General features: G+C 38.8%; 1 protein-coding gene across 2 annotated transcripts in view; it reads right to left on the reverse strand.

The window, feature by feature from the left end:
• Positions 1-25,365, reverse strand: part of LOC125921197 (cytoskeleton-associated protein 4-like) — an 80,022-nt gene that overhangs the window by 7,762 nt on the left and 46,895 nt on the right. Inside the window, exon 2 of one of the 2 annotated variants that reach the window (XM_049628629.1) lies at positions 5,419-5,508. The exons of the other annotated variant lie outside the window; for it this stretch is intronic. Coding sequence (XP_049484586.1) covers positions 5,434-5,508 — 75 coding nt within the window. The 3' untranslated portion in view covers positions 5,419-5,433. The remainder of the gene's footprint in view (positions 1-5,418; positions 5,509-25,365) is intronic. 2 annotated transcript variants of the gene reach the window in all.

Raw genomic sequence — 25,365 nt, forward strand, 5'->3', positions numbered from 1 at the left:
TGACAAATGTTTTCTTTAAAGGACTAGATATTAAATAGTTTAGGCTTTTCAAGCTGTAAGGTCCTTACCACTCAATTCTTCCTTTGCAGTGCAAATATAGCCACAGATAAGATGTGAACAAATGAGAGTGGCTGTGTTCCAATAAAACTTTATTTACAGGCACAGATATCTTGATTTCATATGATGTTCACCTCACAAATATCAATTTTTTTTTTTTTTAAGGATTTAAAAATATAAAAACCATTTTAGCTTGCAGGTCATACAAAAACAGGCAGTAGGCCAAATTTGGTCCGTGGGCGATAGTCTGTCAGCTCCTGAAACAGGGGGTCCTTCTAGTCACTTTAAAGACCGTGGCTTTCACTATGAGATGGGGAACCCTTACAGGGTTTTGAGCAGAGAAGTGATAATTATCAGACTCATATTTTTATTTATTTTTTTAATGTTTATTTTGAGAGAGAAAGTGCGTGCTTGCACAAGCAGGGGAGGGGCGGGGCGCAGAGGTGGAGAAGAAGGAGAGAATCCCAAGCAGATCCCACACTGTCAGCACAAAGCCTGACACAGGGCTCTATCTCATGAACCTAGAGATCATGACCTGAGCCGAGATCTAAGAGTTGAGACGCCTAACGAACTAAGCCACCCAAGTGCCCCTTTTAAAAGATCACTATGACTGCCATGTGGAAACACATAATAGAGAGGACAAGGGTGGAAGAATGGAAACCACTGGGAAGTTAGTGATCAGATTATGTATATATTCTGAAAGGAAAGATGACGGGACTTAGCAAAACGGATGTGTGAGTGTGAGGGAACTGGAAGCATCAGGACCAACATCAAGGTTTTTGGCCTGAGCAGATGAGTTAGGAAACGTGCAGGAAGAGCAAGTTTTGGGATTAAGATCAGGAATTCAGCTTTGTACATGCTGAATCCCAGACACTGATTAGATATTTTAAGTAGTCAACTGGGTATTAACTTAGAGTTTAGAAGAGAGGTCTGAATCAAGATATAAATTTGGTAATTTTCAGGATAAAGGCAGAATGTAAAGCCACAAGACCACCAAGAGAGTAAGTATACTAATGAATGGGAGAGAGCAGAAGGAAGAGGCACAACTACAGTCAGAGAAGGAGTGGCCTGATAGGTAGGAGGTAAATAAAGTAGGACTGTGCTATTCTGGGGGTGCCTGGCTGGATCAGTTGGTAAAGCAAGCAACTCTAAATCTCAGGGTCGTGAGTCTGGGCCCCACATTGGGTACAGAGATTACTTAAAACATAAATAAACAAACAAACTTAAAAAAAAAAAAAAAAAACTGTGCTGTTCTGAAAGCCAAGTAAGGAAAACTTGTAAGACAAGCACTTTGAATTAAAAACAGGAAAAGGGATAGAGCATGAAAATGGAAATCCTGAGTTCTGCTCCTTGCTTTACTACAAAGGATGTTTCTAACTCAAAGATACCTGTATTCTCAAGTCCCGTATACTACAGTATCGAGTTTTGCCGTGTTTTACCATTTATAGGAACTTATCCTCTCCTACACTATTCTCTCTCCACTCCAGCCCTTCTTTATGGGAAAGTTTACCTAGAAAATATCACGTTCCCCTCCAAAACCTTCAATGACTAATCATTACCCAAGCAACCGGCATTCTATTCATCCACTCTGTGTGGCACCAAGGTCCTCCATAATACAACACTAATGTAATTCATTCCGTCCTTTCTCTCACCACTGCAGTTCCAGCCAAAATAAGAATAATGACTCTTCCCCCAAACACCTTGCAGTGTGCTAGCGCTAAGCTTTAAGTTAAACGTTTCCCTTATGTGGACTGCAACCTCTACTCCACCATGAATTTGTCATTGTTCTATTTATTCATCAACTGTCCCGTCTCAAATATAGCCCTCCATGAAGCTTTATACAGTGCTTGAGTTGAATATAATTCCTCTTTCTTTGAGCCATCCAGCATTTTTTCAACTTCCTAATACTCAGCTTCAGTTATTTTTATCACAAGCTCCTGAATGAAATAACTTACCTTTATCTCCATAGCACCTAGTACAATGACCTGCACTCAAGAGAGGTTCAATAAAAATGTGAATTCAACCCCGGATTTATCTTTCCTTAGGGAGCACCAAACTGAAGAATCCAAGAAGTTTCCATCTGAAAGGTCACCATCTCTTCCCTTATCTCCATGGGAGATCATCATCTCAGTCATCATCACAGTGACTTACAGGGTATTTCTGACTCTTCCTCCATAAGCACAAATTCTATTATTTACTTGACTTATTTCACCCATCTTGGATTAATTCCCCAAACCCTCTCCCATTCCTTCAGGACTTTACTACTTAGCTCACTGACACACAATCAACTTCTACTCCTGGCATAATTCTTAGCAATTTCAATAACCACACAGATGATCCTTCTAAAATTCTGGACTCTCCATTCCTTGTTTTCCTTTCCTTGCATGTTTTCATCTTCTTTCCTACTTTAGACAACCACTCTCCACCAACGCCGGTAATCCCCTAATCCTACCACCTTTCACGATCCCTCACCCTTTTCATGCCCTCACTTCTATCCTTATCCAACTGAAATTACACAATCCATTATGTGTCACTCATTTACATCAGCAACTCCCTTTGTTATCCTCTCCCGGCAAAACTCCAACTCTGCTTAAATCCAACTCTCCAGGTTACGCCACACCGATAACCCTGGACAAACGGATATGACTAGGGAGGGGGAAAAAAAACAACACACAATTGTGTTTATTGGTTGTTTTCTAAATTCATGATCAATCCTCAAAAGGCCCAATAATCAACAGTTCTCAAACAGTGATGGTACTGCAACCCTGTGGGATTTGAAAACGTGAGGTAGAGTTTCCTGGTTTTCATAATGACTAGGTGAGTAATCCCGACATTTGGTATCCTGGGATGCTAACCATCCTGCAATGTCCAAGAAGCCCCATTGAAAAAAATAAAACTCATTCACTTTATTACTGATTATTTCCAATCTTCTCTTCTCTTTTCAAATGCCTGTACCTCCCTCCCATATCCTCACACGACTGCTCATCCTGCTTTCTACTTCATGCAAAATACCAACCTTGCTGCATCTTTTCCCATATATTGTTCTTCCTTGTTACTATGAATGAACTGTTCCTATTCCTATTTAATGGAGAGCTCTCAACTCAAACCCTCTTAGAACCCATCCCCTTTTGCCTACTCAAGAATATAGCTCCAGTAATCACTCCCTCTGCTCTCTGTCTCGCATAACTTTCCTTGATCTCTAGCTCCCCACACCCAATTCTCTGCCCCTTTTAAAGCAGAATTCTCTGATTACACTTCTGTTTCCATTTCCTCACCTCCCATTCTCTCTTAAATTCACCCCAATCAGCATCTCACACCAATGCTCTACTGAAACAGTTCATGCCAAGGTCCCCTAGGACTCCCATAGTGTTTAAATACTGTGAACAATTCTCAGTCCTCACCTCAGCTGACCTCTCAGCAACAGGTGACACAGCTGACTGTTCCCTACTCGAAACATTTTACTTCCCTTGGCTTCCATCCAGTACTCTACTCTTAGTTCTCTTCCTACTTCATAAATTACTCCACTGGCTCCTTTCTTTCTTATCTCCAGAGCCTCTGACTGCTGGAATGCAGCTGGACTCAGCCCTCACACTGAATCCCTTCACCACTGTACCTGCACTCATTTGGCAATCTCACTCAGGCTTGAGGCTTTAAATACCACCTATACACTGAGGGCAACCGAGTTTATATCACCCTTAGTTCTAGACTCACACTCAAATACATAATCAACATATCCACCTGGATGTCTAATAAAAGTTTTAAATATGCCCCAAATTAATTCCTGACCCATCCCCCCCAAAAAAACACAAAACTTTACTTTGCTCCTTCCAGTGTTCCCTCTCTCAAGAGAAGGCAACTACTCCTTCTGATAGCTTATCTCAAAAAGAGTCATCCTTGACAGCTCTCTTCCTGCCACACCCCACATCTAATCCATCACCAAATCTTTCACCTTTACCTTGTTCTCTTTACCTAGAGCAATAGCATCCACAGTGTTCCCTTTAAAATTTAAATTAGGTCATATCATGCTTTGCTCAAAACCTTCCAAGGGCTTGGTCTCTGCTTAAACACCTCTCTAACGGCCTACAAATCCCTAATAATCTGATTCCCCTGAACTTCTTGGCCTCCTCCCCTACTGCTCCCCCTTCAGTGTTCCATCCACACTGGTAGCCTTGCTTTTTCTCAAACAAGTCACACATTCCCCTCCTCAGAGCCTCGACATTTGCTATTTATTATCACAGATATGCACATACCTCTTTACGTCTTCAGTTGTCTTCTTAAACATCCTTACTACGAGCCCATCCCTGATCATCATATATAGCATAGCAACCCCTCCTCTAGGACTTCTCTGACCCTGTTTATATCTCTCCATAGGATTTATCACTGGCATATCTTTGCTTACTCTCTGTTTTGTACACCTAGAGCAATGCTTGGCACAAAGGAGAAACTCAAATGAATTTCTCAAAATAATTTCTTCATACAGCATCATAGTCAATGTTCACAATCCCCTGAAAAGTAGTAAGATATGGAATTAATGGTATAATTTATTTTATAATCTTTAAAAATATGAAAGCACTGGGGTGCCTGGGTGGCTCAGTCGGTTGAGCGTCCTACTTCCGCTCAGGTCATGATCTCAAGGCTTGTGAGTTCGAGCCCCGCGTCGGGCCCTGTGCTGACAGCTCAGAGCCTGGAGCCTGCTTCAGAGTCTGTGTTTCCCTCTCTCTCTGCCCCTCCCCCACTCATGCTCTGTCTCTCTCTGTCTCAAAAATAAATAAACATTAAAAATTTTTTTTAAATATGAAAGCACAAATATACAAAAATGTTAAATAATTTGTCTATGATCATACACCAGCAGAGCCATCTCTACAACTGGGATTGGGTCTCCAGCATTTTCCAATTCACATTACTGTGGCCATGAATAAATCAAAGAGCAGGTGTATATTTAATTTTGCATGGTAATCTTTAAAAGCTCAGCCTGGAGTGCCTGGCTGGTTAAGTTGGTGGATGTACAACTCTTGATCTCAAGGCTGTGAGTTCAAACCCCACACTGCATGTGGAGCCGACTTAAAAAAAAAAAAATTAATTAAAAAAAAATTCAAAGCTCAACCTGAAATCTAGTCCTTTATACCACAATCAAACATGAAGTAGTACCTAACTGTACATGCCTCAGTGGCTATTTATTTTCTTCCCACTAAAAGGCTGTGATAGCATCAGGCTATTTGAAATTTACATATCTTATTGTGACAATTCTGATCAAAAGGAAAAGGGAGCAATGAATGTGCCAAGAAACAGTTAAGTATTCAAGTATTCTCTATCCTTCCGTGCCCAACGCAGCACACTTAACTCTGAAGGGTAAGCCAGCACCTTGGTAAACAAGCTTCAAAGGGTATCTTTGGTTCTCAAAAGACTTTTTGTTGCCGTTGTACAGAACAGAGCATGGCAAAGAAACTGTATCTGGAAAGAGAATGGACATGATTGTTTTTCTTAATTAGTTAAGCTTGCAAAACCACCTCAGAACCTGCAATCTAGTTATAAGCAAACAGTCATTTAGTGTTTTAAAAATCACCAATTTTAAAACAAATAGAAGTCATTCTTCACCTTGGCAAAATAAACAATTGGTTTAGTCTCAAAAAAAATGCATATCTTCACCAAGTATTATGTCAATACAGAAAAACTTTTCATATGTAACAGTACTAAAAATTAAGAAACAGATTAGATCCTTTAGTAATATAATAATTTAATTTCTAGACTCTTGCCAACACTCATTCTCCTCTTTCTGGCATCCTCTGCCACAGTTGAAACTGTGTATCTAGGTCAGAAAAGACAAGTAGCTTTTCAGAACAGTTCAATATCTTTGGCACAAGTGTTGATATTATAATTCAATCCTTTCACAAACTCCTTTTAAAATACACTATGATGTAAATCACAAGATTAGTACTGTACAGACAGTAGTCTAATATTTAAGAAAGCCACTGAAACAAATACTTTAAAATGCTAGATTTAGAAAACTGATACAGGTCGTGAGTTTGAGCCCCACGTTGGTGTAGAGATTACTAAAAAGTAAGCAAATAAACCAAAAAACAAAACAACAAAGCTGATAGAGGTAATGAGCTACAAAACAATATAAGGTAGGCAATACAATGTAATTCATATTAGAGCAATGGGTTTAGGGTAAGAAGATCTGCCTTCAAATTCCAGCTCTGCTACTAATAAACTGGCCAATTTTGAACAAATCTCAACCTCTCTGAGCCTCAATTCCTTCACCTAGATTACTTTTTAGGTACTGTCTTTAAACATGATTCTGTAATAAAAATAGAAATCTACAAGTACATTTTATATGAGACAGATTAAACTTAATCCTTAAAAGTATATGTTTTTACAATGTAATCATATTTTAAATATTATAGATAAAACTAAAAATGAGATAGGTGAGAAAATTTGAACATGGAGTAATTTGTCAACATTATGGAATTAGTTCTAGAGGGTGATAATGGTATTATATAGGTTTCTCTTGGTGGGGGTATTCATATCTAATTTGAGAGATATTTACAGATGAAATTATATGAAAATCTGGGATTTTCTTCAAAGTAATGTAGTTGAGGGATAGTGAAGTAAGACTAGACTTATGTTGATAATTATTGTAAGCTGATGACACGTTATCCATGGTTCAAGGGGGTTCTCTCTACTTGCGTATGTTCAAATATTTCCTTATAGAAATTTAAGAAAGGTTTTTAAACAGGACCACATTTATCAAGAATCTAAACAGCCAATTTTCAATTTACCAGTAGTAAAATGAGATTTTCATGTCATATTTTCTTCAGGCACAACATATCTGCTTTAGAGAATCCATATTAACTGCACAAAACTAGAAATATAAAACCATCTTGGGGAGCAATTTAGTAATAACCAACAGTCAAAGATGTGGGTATCCTATAAACAACAATACTATTTTTTTTCTTTTTTATAAGTTTTTTATTTCTGGGGCTCCTGGGTGGCTCAGTCGGTTGGGCATCCGACTTCGGCTCAGGTCATGTTCTCAAGGTTTGTGGTTCAAGCCCTACATCGGGCTCTGTGCTGACAGCTCAGAGCCTGGAGCCTGCTTCGGATTCTGTGTCTCCCTCTGTTTCTGCCCCTCACCTTTAGTTATGACTAAATTAATATATATAATATTATATATAATATATATATTAACATATATTAACATATGTAATAACATGTATTAACATGTTATATAATATATATTACATATATATGTTATGTATATGTATGTAATGTATATATACATACATATAATGTATATGTATATGTATAATATATATATATGTTAGCATTTGTAATTACTAAATTAATATAACCTTTAGTTATTACTAAATTATGCCTCTCTCAAAAACAAATAAATGTAAAAAAAAACAATTTTTTTTAAGTTTTTATTTCTTTTGAGAGAGAGCACACATGCACAAGCAGCAGAGGCACAGAGAGAGAAAGAGGAAGAGATAATCCCAAGCAGGCTCTGCACTGTCTGCCTGATATGGGGCTCAAACCCACGAACTGTGAGATCATGATCTCGGAGAGTCGGACACCTAACCGACTGAACCACCCAGGTACCCCAACAATATTCTTTCTGGTTACAGTTACATTATCTAGAGAAACTCCAACACAAACACAGGTAGACGGGTTTAAATCAATGTTCAATGCAGCACTTTTTATAATCACAAAACACTAGAAAACTAAATGTCCATCAACAAGAGAATGGAGATACAAACTGCAGTTAAAGAATTACAGTGATCCATTTCATCATTTCTAAACCCACAACAATGTTGGGTGGAAAAGCTAGTTGCAGATGAAGTATAAAGTGATTCCTTTCATGAAAGCTTAAAAATGCATAAAATAATGTTATATATAATTTATGGGTACACACGCACACTATTTTTAGTATAAAAATCATTCAAGGTAATGACAAACAAAAAATTCAGTAGTGGTTATTACTGGGAAAAAGAAGGAACAGAATACATACACAGTATGTATCCGAGTACTACTTCTTGGGAAAAGAATCCACAGCAAATTTGGAAAAAGTGAAAAGTTGTGTGTGGTGAGTACACATTATTTGCTATATTCTATTTTGTCTATATGCCAGAAACAATTTATAATTTCCAAATGTTTTCTTTTAATGTTTCTTTTATTTTTTGAAAGAGAGAGAGATAGAGCACGAGCACAGGAGGCAGGGGGTGGGGGGGACACAGAATCCGAAGCAGGCTCCAGGCTCTGAGCTGTCAGCACAGAGCCTGATGAAGGGCTCGAACTCATGAACCATGAGATCATAACCTGAGCCCAAGTCAGATGCTCAACCAACTGAGCCACCCAGGCGCCCCTTAAATTTCAAAATGTTTTTAAAATTATGCCCACATATGTAATACTCAGAAACAAAAAGGAACCTTGGTCCTCTTAAACAGAAAATTATTTTAGCTGTCTTAGCCCTTGGGGATTACATTTTTCAATTTAAACCAAATATTGCTATTGAATAAAAGATACAAAAAGTTCCCCCAACAAAGAAGATTATGAAGTGTGTGTGTATATTTAAGTGGAACAAGACACATTCCTACACAGATTTACCCAGGGGAATAACCAGACTTTCAAAGTATTAGAGTATAGGCTAAAGTCACTGTCAGTGCTTGAAGGTCTCAAACACTGCAGGGGGTAATACTGCTCAGAAACATTCTAATTCTAAATAAAAGACCAAGTAGTACTTTTGTTAGGGCAGAACTATGGAAACCCTAATACATTTCCCAAGTCCCTATATAACCTGGCAAAATTCAACCTCCAGGTTCTGTCTTCTCGGAAGGTTTTGTCAGGATTTGATTATAGGCTTTGTTATGGGAAGGCTCAGAGTAGGCTTTAACTCCAGGGCAGAAGTCAGAAAATCTTTTCTTTACAGGGCCACACAGTAAGTTTTTTTTTTTGTTGTTTTTTTTTTAAGTTTATTTTTGAGAGAGAGAGAATGAGAGGGAAGGAGGAAGAGAGGGAGGGAGGGAGAGAGAGGGAGAGAGAGAGAGAGAGAGAGAGAGAGAGAGGAAACACACACACGGGAGGGGCAGAAAAGGAGGGAGACAGAATCCAAAGCAGGCTCTGCATTGTGATCGCAAAGCCCAATATGGTGTTCGAACCCATGAACCATGAGATCACCACAGGAGCTGAGGTGGGACGCTCAAACGACTGGGCCACCCAGGTGCCCCCCACATAGTAAATCTTGTAGGCTTGCCAGGCCTACAGTCTGTGTGCAACTATTTAACTCTGCCAATCCTTGCTTTACCTCATGGTCTTTCTAGTGTTCCACCCACACGCCCAGGGTGTTGATCAGGTCTCTCTCTCAGTTCTGCCTGGGCCAGAGCTCCAATATCCCACAGCTGTACAACCTCTAGCATCTCTGTTTCATTCCCAGCTTCGGGGCAGCCACTCTGATGAACCTTCCAGCTTTTCTCCCCCATGGACAGCCCAACTCTTCACCAATAATTCACAAGGAACCCACACAAAAACATTTGGAAGCCCCTCCCATAGAGCTCCTCTTCTCCAGTGTCCTGCCCTAAAGATTCTAGCCATTTTAGCTGCCCCAAATTCTGATTCAACACAGGCTACCATGTTCTGCTTGGATTCCAGCTCAAGAAATTGTTCTCAGGCAGAAAGCAGGGGCAATTGTGGGGCTCATTTTACAAATTTCAAGATCAGAGGCCTGTTGTCCAAAGCCTGAAAGAGTTGCTTCACATATTTTGTCCAGTTTCATGTTTTTTTATAAAATTTTTTTTAACATTTATTCATTTTTGAGAGACAGAGAGAGACAGAGCATGAGCGGGGAAGGGGCAGAGAGAGGGAGACACAGAATCTGAAGCAGACTCCAAGCTCTGAGCTGTCAGCACAGGGCCCGACGCGGGGCTCGAACTCACAAACTGCGAGATCCTGACCTGGGCGGAAGTCAGACGCTCAACAGACTGAGCCACCCAGGCGCCCCTAGTTTTGTGTTTTTTAATGACAGAAAGGCCAGTCCAGAACCAGATACTCCATCAAAGCCAGAAGTAGAAGTTGTAATCAATAAATATTCTAGTTTCTATTATATACATCAAGACCTGTACTGGCACATAGCTAAATATGAAGCAATGGTTTAATCCAAAGGGCATGAGGGTGAGAATAACTAGCCATTTATTCATTTATCCATCTATCCATCCATCCATCCATCCATCCATCCATCCAACAAATACTTACTAAGCATCTTATTGTACCAGGAAAGTGCTGACTTTATGTCTTCAAGCCTCGGTATTAGCACAGCCTACATTAGGACCATAACCTTCCCTGCCAATCACCCAGGTTTTAGGAAAAAGATAAGTTGAGAAAATGCATATAAAAGCACTTGACAAAGGCCTACACAAATACACATTATTTCTGTGATGGCAACAATCATACCCTTATTAATAAAGCACAAGTTCTCTGTGTACACTCGCCCAACAGCAGAAACATGAAAAAGGATGGCTGTGAAAGAGCAGGATATGTGTGTGTGCACATGCATATGCACCCATGCTCTGGAGGGGAGGAGATTTCAGAATTCAAATCTGCCAGGGAACAAAGTGCATATATAAAAGTGACAGGAGATATGGGTACCTGCCATACAAACACTTGTGACAAGATAACTGAATAACAGAACTGAATTTAAGTGAAGTCCCTTTTTGAAATTTAAAACCAAAATATAGAAAAAATAATCTTTGAAAATGTTTTATTGCAGAATGCTTTAATACAAATTTCTTTAAACTTTATTCCAACTATTTTAAAATTCAAGAATAAAAATAATTTCTACTGTAAATAATATATTCATATCACATCCTTTTAATAAAATGGGTCAGAATGGTCATAATCATTTTCTCACCAATAGTCATTATTCAAAAAAAAAAAATTTTTTTTTTTCGGGAAACATGTAATAAGGTCCAGAGAAAAGGTAAATCATTCAAGAAACATAGAGGCTGGTGAGAGTTTAGGGAAAAATCATGACAACAGACCAGTGATCTCCACTCGGGTAGCTGAGTTAGCACAGATGTGAATCTAGCTTTTAACAAGGGTTTATTTTCTATTGGGGTTAGGGATGAGCAATGAGTAGTCACAAACATCTTAAGCTACATTCTTCCTTCTCCGTTGTCCTACTACTGTAATCTCAGGCCTTTAAATAAATGTCAGCTGTAATGTTAACAGATATTGGCATACAAAATAAGAAAAACAAACAATTCCTTAAAGACACAGAAGTGTTGACCATAAAATAAACTGTATTTGAATATGTTAAAATGAAGAAATTTGGGCATCAAAAAACACCCTAAAGAAAGTGAAAAGCGAAGTCACATATTGAAAAGACTTTTGGAATACATACCTCCAACAAAAGTACCAAAAACACATAAAGACAACTTAAAATCCAAAAGAAAACCACAAACAAGATAGGCGAAAGAAAAAACAAAATAAAAAAAAACAGAAGTCATGAACAAGCATTTCACAGAAAAAAAAATCACAAGACCAATAAAAACATAATACCATTTCTACCCACTGAAGCTGCAAAAATTTAATCTGACAATTCCAAGGGTTGGAAAGGATATATTCATAGAGACTTTCATAGACTGATAGTGGGAAAAAAATCTTTGGCATAATGTCTACAAACTGAATAATCCCATGTTCATTACCCAGGGTTTTATTCCTCAGTATACATGGAAAGAAACTTACGCACAAGAGACATGTATTAAAATGATCACAGCAAAACTGCTCACAGCAGCAAAAACCTGGAAAACAAGGAAAATGTCCATTCACAGGAGAATGAATGAATAAACCATGTTACATTAATGTAATGGATTATTCCCAGCAAAGTAAAGGAACTACAGTGACATGCAACAACGTGGATAAATCTTAGCAATGCAACATTAAGTAAAAATATTAAGTCTCAAAGGATTACGTATAGAATGTCTTTTTTGTAAAGTTACAACCAAAATAAAAATATACACTTTCTAAGAATCCATAAAGATGTGATGAAGCTATACAAAATCAGAAAACTAGAGAATTCAGGCTGTGAGGTCTGGGTGAAGGGGGAGGAATGGGGTTGGGGAACCTAAAAAGTCAGATGTAGATTATTAAGGATCTATCCTTTTGTTCTGGTAGTAGGTTCACAGGGGCTTATTAAGTTTTTAAATATAAATTAAAAACAGGCTATATGTGAGCTAATAAGAGCATGCCCTAAACAAGGATTATGGCTAATCCACTATCTAATTCTATCCACAGTATATCCAATTTTTTATTTTATCTTATTTTATTTTTTTAATGTTTTTAATTTATTTTTGAGACAGAGAGAGAGCATGAACAGGGGAGGGGCAGAGAGGGGGGAGACACAGAATCTGAAGCAGGCTCCAGGCTCCGAGCTGTCAGCACAGAGCCCAACGTGGGGCTCCAATTCACAGAGTGTGATCATGACCTGAGCCGAAGTCGGATGCTCAACCGACTGAGCCAATCAGACACCCCTATATCCAACTTTTTAAAAAGCTTCCAAGCCTATGTTAACTAGAGCCTATGCTGACTAAACTGAGTTTTCGTCTTCTTGATTGGAGTATAACTTTTTTTAAGTCAAATCTACTCAACTGTAAATAGCTGTTATTTTTCCTAGTGTGGTAACTTTAAAAATATGAATTGCTGACATAGTATCCTAAGTTATTATGCCAGTTATTATGTCTAAGTCACATACTATGATTGTACTCCTGGCACACCCAATACAACGATATTCATGAAACCGCAATTTAGTAAGTACTCTTAGCTTTGCTACATACTGGAAAGGGAACAAAAACTTCCACGATCCATAGAAAATACCCTTGCATTTTACAAAATGACTTGTTTCTCGCCTAACCCTTAAAATATAGATGCCAACTCAAAAGAGTCTCATAACTCATAAATGACACTTTTAAGTCAACCTCGGTATTTTTTCCACAAACTTCTGTTCGGGAAAAGATCAAGTGCAAAAATTTTTCCTTAACGCAGATTTTCTCAGCTATCAGAAAACTTAAACTTAGGGTTTTCATAACAACGCAACCATTTAAGTGTCTACGTATATATTTAACATTCAAAAAAACAAGACTGTAAAAACAATTTGTTCTACTCAATTTGTGCATTTTGTAATTTCCAGCTAATATGGTTTTTAAGAACTCCACATTTACCTACCTCTGACACAGGTTCAAGAGGAAAACAGCACATAAATAACTGACAAACACACATGAAAAATGATATTCATATGTAAAAGAGGTCCCCTTCTCTATTGTTTCTCTCTCTTGTTTTGGTGCGGGGGGGGGGGGGGGGGGGGGGACAAACTTCAAACTTCTGAAATAATCTATTTATTAGCTGGAAAGTTTTAAGTTGTTTAACCATTTGGGTAATAACACTAAACCAAAAAAGTGAGAGAGAAAGATAAAAGGGGAACGACCAAGGAACACAAGTAATAATGTGAAAAATGAACTGTTATTTTGTGAAGTGTTATTATTCACCTGTCAAACACTCCCAGATCTAGGTTCTCCAGGGTAGAGCATTCACATCACTATCAAGGATGTTACTCTCAAGTAAGTAGGATTAGAACATTAAAGGCAATATAGAAATAGGAATATTTCCTACCGGCATTATCATTAGGCAGATAAGACACCAACTAATGAATAAACTTGTGTCTTAATACACACTACCTTACAACATTATACAAAACAATTCTCATAAAGCAATTATACAAAGTAAATTCAGCATCACACACAATCCTGTGTGATTCAAAGTCTCATCATCTGACAGATGGAAAAACAGACTCATAAATTTAAGAACCCTTACAAGATCACTCAACTAGTAAATGGCAGCAATTAAATGCAAACTAGGGACACACACCTGGGTGGCTCAGATGGTTGAGCCTCTGACTTCAGCTTAGGTCATGATCTCACCGTTTGTGGGTTTGAGCCCCGCGTCGGGCTCTGTGCTGACAGTTCAGAGCCTGGAGCCTGCTCCAGGTTCTATGTCTCCTTCTCTCTCTCTCTGCTCCTCCCCTACCTGCACTCTGTCTCTCCCTCTCTCAAAAATAAATAAACATTAAAAAATAATAATAAATGCAAACTCAAATCTACTGACAGACTTCGATTTACAAAAAACTAAATGAAAAAAAAATAGAATATAAGTCAGGAGACCAGGGCTATCTAGTGTTGGAAAAGAGCCACAGAGACCTTTCCCCTGGCCCTGTGGATTCTACTTCCTGAAAAATAATACCTCCCACCCTATGTGCTTCACAAGGCTACTCTGAGGATCACAGACTAACAGTTGTGCAAAGACTTTGGAAGTTACAGTGTTATATAAACAGGGAAGATGACCCTTCCAACCTAACCAATGACAGTGAGTCGTGAACTCAAGGGACAGCAACACAACACCATGAGCTTGTGACTGGTGTTTTTTTTTTTTTTTTCAGTCTGCAACAAATTCTGCAGTTCAAGAAGAATTCAGACTAAATCTCAATTATTCAGTGTGTGATTCATAAATGGAAAAATACAACCACGGGGTTCATTTATCAAAATTTGATAGTTTATCAAGACAGGAGAACAGAATAAATTCTCTCTTGCCTAAAAAGGCCTCCTCAATCCCTATCAGTAATAATGATGAGGCCACAGTAATAACAACAATGCTTGCTATATGCCAAGGATTTGGCTAAGCATTTTACATGCTTTACTTCATTTAATCCTCAAAAACCCTCTGTAGGAGATGTGATTATATCCATTTTACAAAGGAAATAGTCTAGAAGAATGATTAATTTATCTGAGATCAAGCAGCCAGTCAATGGCAAAGTCAGGATTCGAAACAGACAACCTGTCTACAGAGTCGACAACCTGCAGCTCCTCATGACTCATTCTGCTCTGAAGCATCCACCAAAAAAGCCCACTCATCTCAAAGGCTACCTCTCCAGGAAGACTTCCTTCATCCAAGCCTAAAACCAATTCTCTCACAAAGCACCATTTCATTCCTTCTGTAGTGACACCTCTATCTGCCTATCTTATACAGTTATGAAAGAACAAATGCAAAAATCTATGAACATTATTATGAATCTTGACATCCATATACATACATACACACGCATATGTGCATAGAAGAGCAAACATGTAACTATCTGAGTCTTGAGTGCCTCCACCCTAAAGAACCATCCACATCAAGACCATTTTGAAACTAAACAAGAATGTCTTCAAACATTCTTAACAGAGACATGAAGTTATTTGCCCTGTACCATAGGGTGAGTGACAGAGCCAAGATATGAATTCATGTTTATTTACATAGTAACTTACATTACTCAGTCAGCTGCCTGATTCCAAAGGCCAGTGTTCTTAGTACTATCTACATTGCTTACCTAATCATTTAGCCTCTCAGATCTTAATTCATTTTTAATTTTTTTAAATTTTTACTTATTTTTGAGAGAGAGAGAGACAGAGCGTGAACAGGGGAGGAGCCAAGGGAGGGAGACACAGAATCCAAAGCAGGCTCCAGGCTCTGAGCTGTCAGCACAGCCCAACACAAGGCTCCAACACACAAGTCAAGAGATCCTGACCTGAGCCGAAGTCGGATGCTTAACCGAGTCACCCAGGCGCCCCTCAGATCTTAATTCTTAAGGATGAAGGTGGGGTAGGGACCAGGCCATGTCAATCTCATTTGCTACTGAATCAACAAATATTTACTGTAGCAAAATTATAGAAATTAAGTACATTGTTGGTAATGTTTAAAACTCCATGAGAGAAAAAGCCTTCAGCTTCCAAGGGAGATTCTGGACTACAGGTTTTCTAGAGCACAAAGTCAGGCCTACTCCCTCCCTATCCCCAATAACAATGAGAAAAAGAAAGGATTTCTAAAATCTGATTTCCCAATTTTGCTGAAAATTAGACTCAAGCATGCTTACTCAGTAACCTATTCTCAGAAATAAGATGCTTGGGGCACCTGGTGGCTCAGTCGATTAAGGGTCCAACCCTTGATTTTGGCTTAGGTCGTGATCTCGGAGTTCCGTGGGATCAAGCCCCTGGTCTGTGCTGCCAGCACGGAGCCTACTTGGAATATTCTCTCTCTCTCTCCCTCCCCCCTAACCCATCTCTCATTCTCTCTCTCAAAATAAATAAACTTTTAAAAAGAAAAAAAGAAAGAAGATGCTTACCTCTTGGAATAAAATTTTCAAAATACCACCCTTAACTTCTTAAACCCTTTACCTTCACTAGGCCCTCAGCTTAGACAGCGCCTTCCGCACATAGCCTTCCCTGATCTTGAACTCTGCCTCTTCCTAACCCTTTGCCCAACCTGGACTGAATTAATTAGCCCTCCCATATTCTTCCACTACACTAGCGTTGCCTTATGTTGCACCGCTTACCAGTTCTGTAACTACATGATCCTTGAAGGCAGATACTATGTTTTGCTCTCTGCTGTATTCCTTGTATATATCACAGTACCTGGACGGTAAACTCTCAAATATTTGTCAAATGAATAAATGACTGATGACCCAATTATGACTCTGTCTTGGTACTTTTGTGGGAGGCATAGGAGAAACCTCTTCATCGTTCTCCATAGCTGTAGCGTGAACTCGTAACTTAAACAATCTTGCCATAGGGCTGTCTCTCCACTGGGCTCTGTTCAAGCAGGTGCTATGACCACAGTTACTGTGCACCCTTTGCTTGCTGGGAAGTAAATTAAAGCTTATAAGCATGTACTTCAACTGAGATGCTAACTGCAATTCATTCTACAGGTGCTTTATTCCCAGATAATTCACTCGAAGGACCTGCTCATATAAACAGCAAACACTGCCACCACAGCATACACAATTACATGACCTATCCTGTGAAATGATCACCTTGGCAGTTACTTCATTTTTGATCCTCCGTGCTCCACAGTGTGTACAAGACACTTTACATTAAACATCTGATTTTCTATTTGCATCAGCCCATGATCAGTCTCCATTTTAAGGTTCCTCGGTTGAGGAAATGAAACTCACAAGGATAAATCTATAATTTGAACCCAAATCTGTTAGGTACCACAAACCTGTGGATCTCTACACTAAAGTGTCTTCAAATAAAAGATACCTGCCTTGATTGTTTCATAAGGTATGGTCAGTTAATCAACTAAAAATTGAGCTAAAGGGGTCAGAAAGAAACAATCATCCAAGAACTTAAAATGTAAGATGAGGCTTTCCATTCAGCTTTAAATAGATTCAAACTCAACTCAAAAGATAAAAGGAGCTTCAAGAACCAAAACTGTCAAGGCTCCTGGGTAGCTCAATCAGTTAAGCATCTGACTTCAGCTCAGGTCATGATCTCACGGTTCAAGAGTTGGGAGCCCTGCGATGACAGCAAAGGGCCTGCTTGGGATTGTCTCCCTCTCTCTCTGCCCCCCCCCCCACTCTCTCCAGTGCATACGTTCTCTCTCAAAATAAACTTAAAAAAAAATAATCAAAATTGTCATAATGAGAGTTATACAGTCTTAAATGAGGCTGTCATGAGAACATTTAAGTCACTGTTAGAAGCTGAGCTTTTTTCGAAACAGTTAATCAAAACGATGAGTACAAGGATAAACTGACCATCTGTTAACAGGGTGGTTAAAGGTTAGGAAAGCAGACCAGAAGAGAGGAAGAAAGAAAAAAAATCTCCTATTCCAAGAAAAACGGACCATATGCGAAGTTGTTCCCTTGCCAATTTACAGAAAACACAAAGAATATGGAAAATAGGAAAAATGTGACAGTATTTACAAGAATTTTCTTTTTTAAAAAAAGCTGCCAATTAAAACAAAAGGTTCAAATCATTAGTAGAGACCACAGAACATCTGACATACAATCTAAAAAACTGCACTATGTGTTTAGTTCCTCTAGACTTAGAGTATGTTCACTGAAAGGCAATTTCTCTAGCAAAATCATTCCAATAATGCATATCTACAAGATTTTTAATACAGTGACTAAAGTTAAACCTCACTTAAAATTACAATTAGCTACTTGCTGCCGGTAAAGGCATTTGGTTTAATGCTGAACTATTCTAACCTTAAAAGAAATACATAAGTGGTGTCCATTCTTAAATCATTTCCCTTTCTGCTTTATGACAATATTTGAAGACACTGGCATTTTAATATTGTAAATCCACAATGTTTCTCTGACATATGTTTGCTTTTCTATTTCTTAAAAGATTAATGAGCCCTCACTTAAATGCATTCCCAGTCCGTCAGTCCTGATGCTTCAATGGCTTTATACAATTTCCCTTGGAAAAAAAGCGGTTGTTTTTTTTTTTTTTTTTTTTTACTCTTCATACCTATGGCAGAAGCTTAGTTAGCATCCTGAGGTTACACTCCATTTCCCGAAGAGACCGTATTAAACAGAACCCAGAGATGTTTCTAAATTCAGCAACCAGTACAATTCCTACATCTTTCCTATGACATATTTACAGCCCCCTCCTACGATACACTGTTCTGTCACAGGTTTAACAATACCTCCTTCCCTCTCTTCTGACTACAGATTCTTAACATGGAATGCTTTCTTCACTATTATTGTTACTGACAAAATGAATTAACTGAGGAACAGATTAGAAATGATACGTAATATATAATCACAAAAGTGATGCAATGGGGAAATGACCTAAGTGAATTACATAGCTTTATATACATTAACACAACTTCAAAGGTTTAATATCCCCTACACCTAGGTGCAGAGGTATGAAACAATAATTTGGTTCATACTACTTACCCTATACTCATTCTACTGGTAACTAGGATTGTGATTCACTACATACCATGCATTGGTTACTATAATGTACATCAACTTATTCAGTAATAACAAGAATAAAATGATGTCGAATACTTAAATTGTGCTTACTCTGTTCCAGCCATTGTTCTAAATACGTTGCATATATTAATTTATTTAATCCTTACAATTATGAGATAAGTACTATGATTATTTCAAATCCACAAATAAGGAAACAGGCTTTGAAAAGTTAACTAATGGACAGCATAAGTAAGGAAGTGATAGAGCCATAACTGAAACTGAGGTTGGAATATGGAGTCAGGACAAGCTCTTACCCTGTAAGTAATACTTTCTGCTTTCATTATAGCACCCCTACCCCCAACTTCTCTTCAAGGACTCCCTGTCACCTAAAAGACAGAGAAGAGGAATTTATGGCTCTCCGTAATGAGGCCCCACCTCACATACAACCTTATCTCCAACATTTACAATCTTCAGCTAGAGCCAATCAACAGTGCTGCCATCTCCAAAACCATTATCCATGCCTTTCTTCATGTGATTTGGCCCTGCCTAAAACAGCCTCTACAATTCTCTACCCTCAACAAATTCTGCCAAGGGGTTCAGACAACATTCCACCTCCTTTCCAGGACACTCTTTGACACTTCCAACGAATTGTGAGATTCCCTGTGCATAAACTCTTTCAGTAATTACTGCAACCGATGACCATTTTAGCTAACAGCAATATACTGCCTCATTGCAACTTGAATGTTTTTGGCATGCTTTTCTCCAAACTATAAATTGAGGGTCAGAATTATTTCCCAAAATCTGATATCTGCCTCAGTCTGTAGCAGTGTTATACATTAACAGGAGCTGGATAAATACTGTTGAAAACATGAATATAGGGGCACCTGGTTGGCTCAGCAGGTTAAGCGTTCAACTTAGGTTCAACTTAAAAAAAAATGAATATACACTTTTCTTTAGTGACAGGCAGTAAGGCAAAGTGGGGAAAGTATAGGTGTTGATGTCTAATAGACCTGGATTTTCATCTTCCATTTGCTAACTGTTTGACATTGGCAAGTTGTCCTGAGTATTTCTATTCTCATCTGTACAAACAAAAATAAAACCTACACCCTACAGGGTTGTTATAAAATTTAAGTGAGAGAAAAAAGACAAATTACCTTCAAAGGAGAGGCAGACTGACAGCTCTCAATATGTACAATGGAAGCCAGAAAATGGAGGAATATCTTCAATGTGCTTAAGAAAGTAACTTGCAATATAGGATTCTGCATCCAAGGAATATATCCTTCAGAAATGAATGCACTTTCCAGAAAAGAAAAAGAAAGAAAAAAAAAAAGTTTGCCACCAGCAAACTTTTAACACCTGTATTAAAAGAAATTCTAAAGGCTGTTCTTCCAGCAGAAAGAAAATTATCACAGATAAAAGATCGGACAGGAGGGGCGCCTGGGTGGCTCAGTCGGCTGGGTGTCCAACTTCGGCTCAGGTCATGATCTCACAGTTTGTGGGTTCAAGCCCCACATCGGGCTCTGTGCTGAGAGCTCAGAGCCTGGACCCTACTTTGGATTCTGTGTCTCCCTCTCGCTCTGCTCCACCCCCATTCACGCTCTGTCTCTCTCTCTCAAAAATAAATACACATTAAAAAAAAAAAAAGAGGGGCGCCTGGGTGGCGCAGTCGGTTAAGCGTCCAACTTCAGCCAGGTCACGATCTCGCAGTCCGTGAGTTCGAGCCCCGCGTCAGGCTCTGGGCTGATGGCTCGGAGCCTGGAGCCTGTTTCCGATTCTGTGTCTCCCTCTCTCTCTCTCTGCCCCTCCCCCGTTCATGCTCTGTCTCTCTCTGTCCCAAATATAAATAAAAAACGTTGAAAAAAAAAAAAAAAAAAAAAAAGATCAGACAGGAGAGGAGCAAAGAAAGTGATAAATACAGTTGACCCTTGAACAACACAAGGGATTATGGGTGCTGACCCCTTTCCATGCAGTAGAAAATCTGCATATAACTTTTGACTCCACCAAAATGTAACAGTAGTACTAAGAGCCCACTGTTAAGCTGAAATGGCCCCAATAACATAAATACTCAATTACCACATACTGCGTATGTTATAGGTATTATTGTACTCTTACAATAATGTATGCTAGAGAAAATATTATTTAAAAAATCATAAGGAAGAGAAAATACATTTACAGTACTGTCCTGTATCAAAAAAATCCACATACAAAGGGACCTACGCAGTTCAAACCTGTGTTGTTCAAGGGTCAACTATAAATCCAAATTAATGTTAACAGTTCTAATGTTACAAAAAATAACAATACTGACTTATGGGGTTTAAACACATAAGTACACAGCTAATAACAACATAAAAGTTGAGATGAGGGTAAAGGAAGTTGAAGTGTTCTAAGATGCATACACTGTCAAGATAAAGGATAATGGTACCAAGTAAAAACGGACTCTAACAACTCAAAGAGGCATGACAAGAAGCACCTGGCTGGCTCAGTCAGAAGACTGAGCATGCAACCCTTGATCTTGGGGTCGTGAGTTTGAGCCCCACATTAGGTGTAGAGATTACTTAAATAAATAACTTAAAAAGATGCATGATGAATTTTCTTTAAAAAACCATCAAAAGAACTGAAAAAAGACTATACAACCTCCAAAGTAACCAAAGGGAAAAAGGTTATTTAAAAAGGCCCCAGTCAGGGCGCCTGGGTGGCTCAGTCGGTTAAGCGTCCAACTTCGGCTCAGGTCACGATCTCGTGGTCCGTGGGTTCGAGCCCTGCGTCGGGCTCTGTGCTGATAGCTCAGAGCCTGGAGCCTGCTTCAGATTCTGTGTTTCCCTCTCTCTCTCTCTGCCCCTCCCCCATTCATGCTGTGTCTCTCTCTGTCTGAAAAATAAATAAACGTTAAAAAAAAATTTTTTTTTTTTTAATAAATAAAAAGGCCCCAGTCTCCTTACCTTTTTGTTTTTTGTGTCAATGTCTTTTTTAGGAGTCCAGGTCAACTATCTTATGGAATGCCCACATCATGATTTCTCTGATTACTTCCTCATTTCTGGCAATAATACAACCAGAGGTAATGTTACACAGTTCTTACTGCATCAAATCAGGAAATACTTGATGTCAGCTTGGTGATCCTAAGTTTAATCACTTGGTTAAGGTGGTAAATGCCAGGCAGGTCTCCACCGAGTAAGATTATTTTCCTTATCTAAATAGTAAGTAATCTGTGATGTGATACTTTAATACCGTGTGAATATCCTTTTTCCCTAACAATTTAGCAGTTTTAGCATTTACTAATGATCCCTGCCTGAACCAAATTACACTGGGGTATGCAAAAAGGTGATTTTCTAATTATACCATTCCTTTTACATTGATTTTTCTGGTCATCTTATGCAAAGAAGACCACAATCTTTCTCTCCACATCTTTCCTTCCTCCCCACCCTACTCATTATTAACTAATAGAATATTCTTAAAATTCAATGCCCATTAGCATCATTCTTTGTCATGCATACTCAAGTTGTCTCCAATTTGGCCAGTAGCAGGCTTTACAAGCTTTGAACCTTTGAACCTGAACTGCTAGTCTTTGCTAGCTCTCCTGATTTTTGGTACAAGCTGTCACACAGTCAGCTAGCACTTTTCCTGTCCCATACCTGGAACCAGCTCCAAGGAACATTTCTCTAAGACTCCTTTTAGAGGGAAATAGTACTGAAAATTGAATTATCTGGGCACTGGGTATGCTTTTCTCTGCTGGGCCGGTGCTGGGCCCTTTCAGGAGACAGACCAAGTAAATGTATTTATTTATTTATTTATTTTTTTAATATTTTTATTTATTTTTTTTTAATTTTTTTTCAACGTTTTTTATTTATTTTTGGGACAGAGAGAGACAGAGCATGAACGGGGGAGGGTCAGTGAGAGAGGGAGACACAGAATCGGAAACAGGCTCCAGGCTCCAAGCCATCAGCCCAGAGCCTGACGCGGGGCTTGAACTCACGGACCGCGAGATCGTGACCTGGCTGAAGTCGGATGCTTAACCGACTGCGCCACCCAGGCGCCCCTTATTTATTTTTGAGACAGAGAGAGACAGAGCATGAGTGGGGAAGGGGCAGAGAGAGAGGGAGACACAGAATCTGAAGCAGCCTCCAGGCTCTGAGCTGTCAGCACAGAGCCTGACGCGGGGCTCGAACTCACGAACCGTGAGATCATGACCTGAGCTGAAGTCGGACGCTTAACCAACTGAGCCACCCAGGCGCCCCAATGTATTTATTTTTTTAAATCATAAGTTCATATTGATATTTCCATGTCAGATTTAACATTACAAGGTTTTTTTCTTCTTGGTTTTATTTTCTTCCACTAAAAATATGATTCTAAAAAGCACTTTATGTATGTGCTTTTTAGTTAACAAAAGTTTTGAAACGAGGCTTGACATCTCTTTATGGTATAAGCCTTCAGAGGCAAGACGCTTCATGCCACTTTATAAATGTTTTATTTTTGATTTCTGACACAAATAACAAGGGTGCTAGTAAAATAACAACAAAGCAGAAGAGAAGGTAGACAAGCCACTCTGGAAATACTATCATTAGCTAGTCAAAATTCCACATGGATTGACACTGGCAGAAGGTGAACGTCCTTTCTTTCCTAAATTACACTCTGTAACATACATTTTAAAGTTCCAAATCTTGGAATGCCACAGAATAAAATATGCTGAGAAAAAGAAAAAAATCCATTCACATTTTTATATTAGTTCTAATCTTTATAAAACAGATGTGAGCTCCCTTTGTAAAGATACAACTAAGTGGCGCCTGGTGGCTCAGTGGGTTGAGCGTCCGACTTCGGCTCAGGTCGTGATCTCACAGTCCGTGAGTTCGAGCCCCATGTCGGGCTCTGTGCCGACAGCTCGGAGCCTGGAGCCTGCTTCGGATTCTGTGTCTCCCTCTCTCTCTGCCCCTAACCCACTTGCATTCTGTCTCTGTCTCTCTCAAAAATAAATAAACATTAAAAAAAATTTTTTTAATAAAATAAATGAACAACTAAGAACTAAGAGATAAAGCTGACCAAATAGATACCAGACCAGGCCTTGTCTAATCTGTGTCCAATCATGGGCCCAAATCTTTTTCTGTAATCTTTTTTCCTAAGAGCTGGGCACACCGTTAAACAAAAATGCAGTTCTTCATTCATAGAACAAAAAAGCTTTCATTAACTCTCTCTCCCAGTTCAGAAACTAAAAAGGGCTATCTATTACCTACAGAATCCAATCAGATTCCATCTGACTCAATTCAACCCCATCACCAGTTTCTAACACACCACTCACTTTTTTTTTTTTTTTTTGGAAAGAGAGAGTGTGAGCACATACACACACACACACACACGCACGCACACACGCACGCACGCACATGCACGCAGGGAAGGGGCAGAAAGAGAGGGAGCCAGAGAGAGAATCCCAACCAAGCAGGCTAGGTGCTGTCAGCACAGAGCCCAATGCAGGGCTTGAACCCACAAACCATGAGATCAAGACCTGAGCTGAAACCAAGAGTCAGACAGTTAACCGACTAAGCCACCTAGGTGCCCCCATACCACTTCTAATTCGGTCATCACGAAGTTCTCGCCCCTCAAAAAATGCCAAGATTATCCCAGCCTACAGTCTTTTACCTTTTTCATGCAACTTCCTCTGAGTATTTACTACACACATTCTATCTTGATGAATAGGATAGCTCATATTTGCTTTCGAGTTTCCCTTGATATACATTCTATACCCTGTACTTACCACTAAGATAGAGATTTTTTTAAAAAATGAAATCTCATATCAAAGAGTTAATAATATAATAGACACATGGGACTGATTAGGTAGGATCAAACAAGTATTATCCTGGGGTACAAAGTCTTACTGAAAGGAAAGAGATGTCAAAAAAGATGTAACCAACTGGAACTCACATGTACTACTGACAGGAGTGTAAAGTGGAAAAAGTAATTGAGAAAACTTTTTGGCATTCTCTCTTCAAGCTAAACCGACACAGAATCCATGACCCAGTAACTCCACTCCATGTTACATACCCACAGAAATGTGTATATACATAAACCAAAAGATGTGCAAGAATGTTCACAGCAGCACTTACTTGTATTACTCAAAAACTGGAAATAACCCATACTTCCATCAATAGAATGGATAGTGTTACATTCATAGAATAGATCAATATGAAATAAACTCTTAACACACACAAGAACATGGATGAAGCTAATCAACGTTGAAGTGTTGAAAGAAATCATACATACCAAACATAACATACAGCTTTGATTATATAAAGTTGTTAAGAGACAAAACTAGTCAATGTCAAGATAGTTGTCACCCAGTGGAGGAGAAAGTGGGGAGTTTCTAGGAGAGGGCATGAGAGAGGCTTCTGTTAGTAATACTCTATTTCTTCTTCTGGGTACTGGTTAAAAGGATGAATTCACTTCATGAAAATCCATATTGTAAAATCCAGGCTCTATATACTTAGGATTTATGCACCGCTTCATTTTCCTTCAATGAGAAATTTATTTTAAAAAGACAAGTGATG

This window comes from Panthera uncia, chromosome D4 (assembly GCF_023721935.1).
Source record: "Panthera uncia isolate 11264 chromosome D4, Puncia_PCG_1.0, whole genome shotgun sequence".
Taxonomy (NCBI): domain Eukaryota; kingdom Metazoa; phylum Chordata; class Mammalia; order Carnivora; family Felidae; genus Panthera; species Panthera uncia.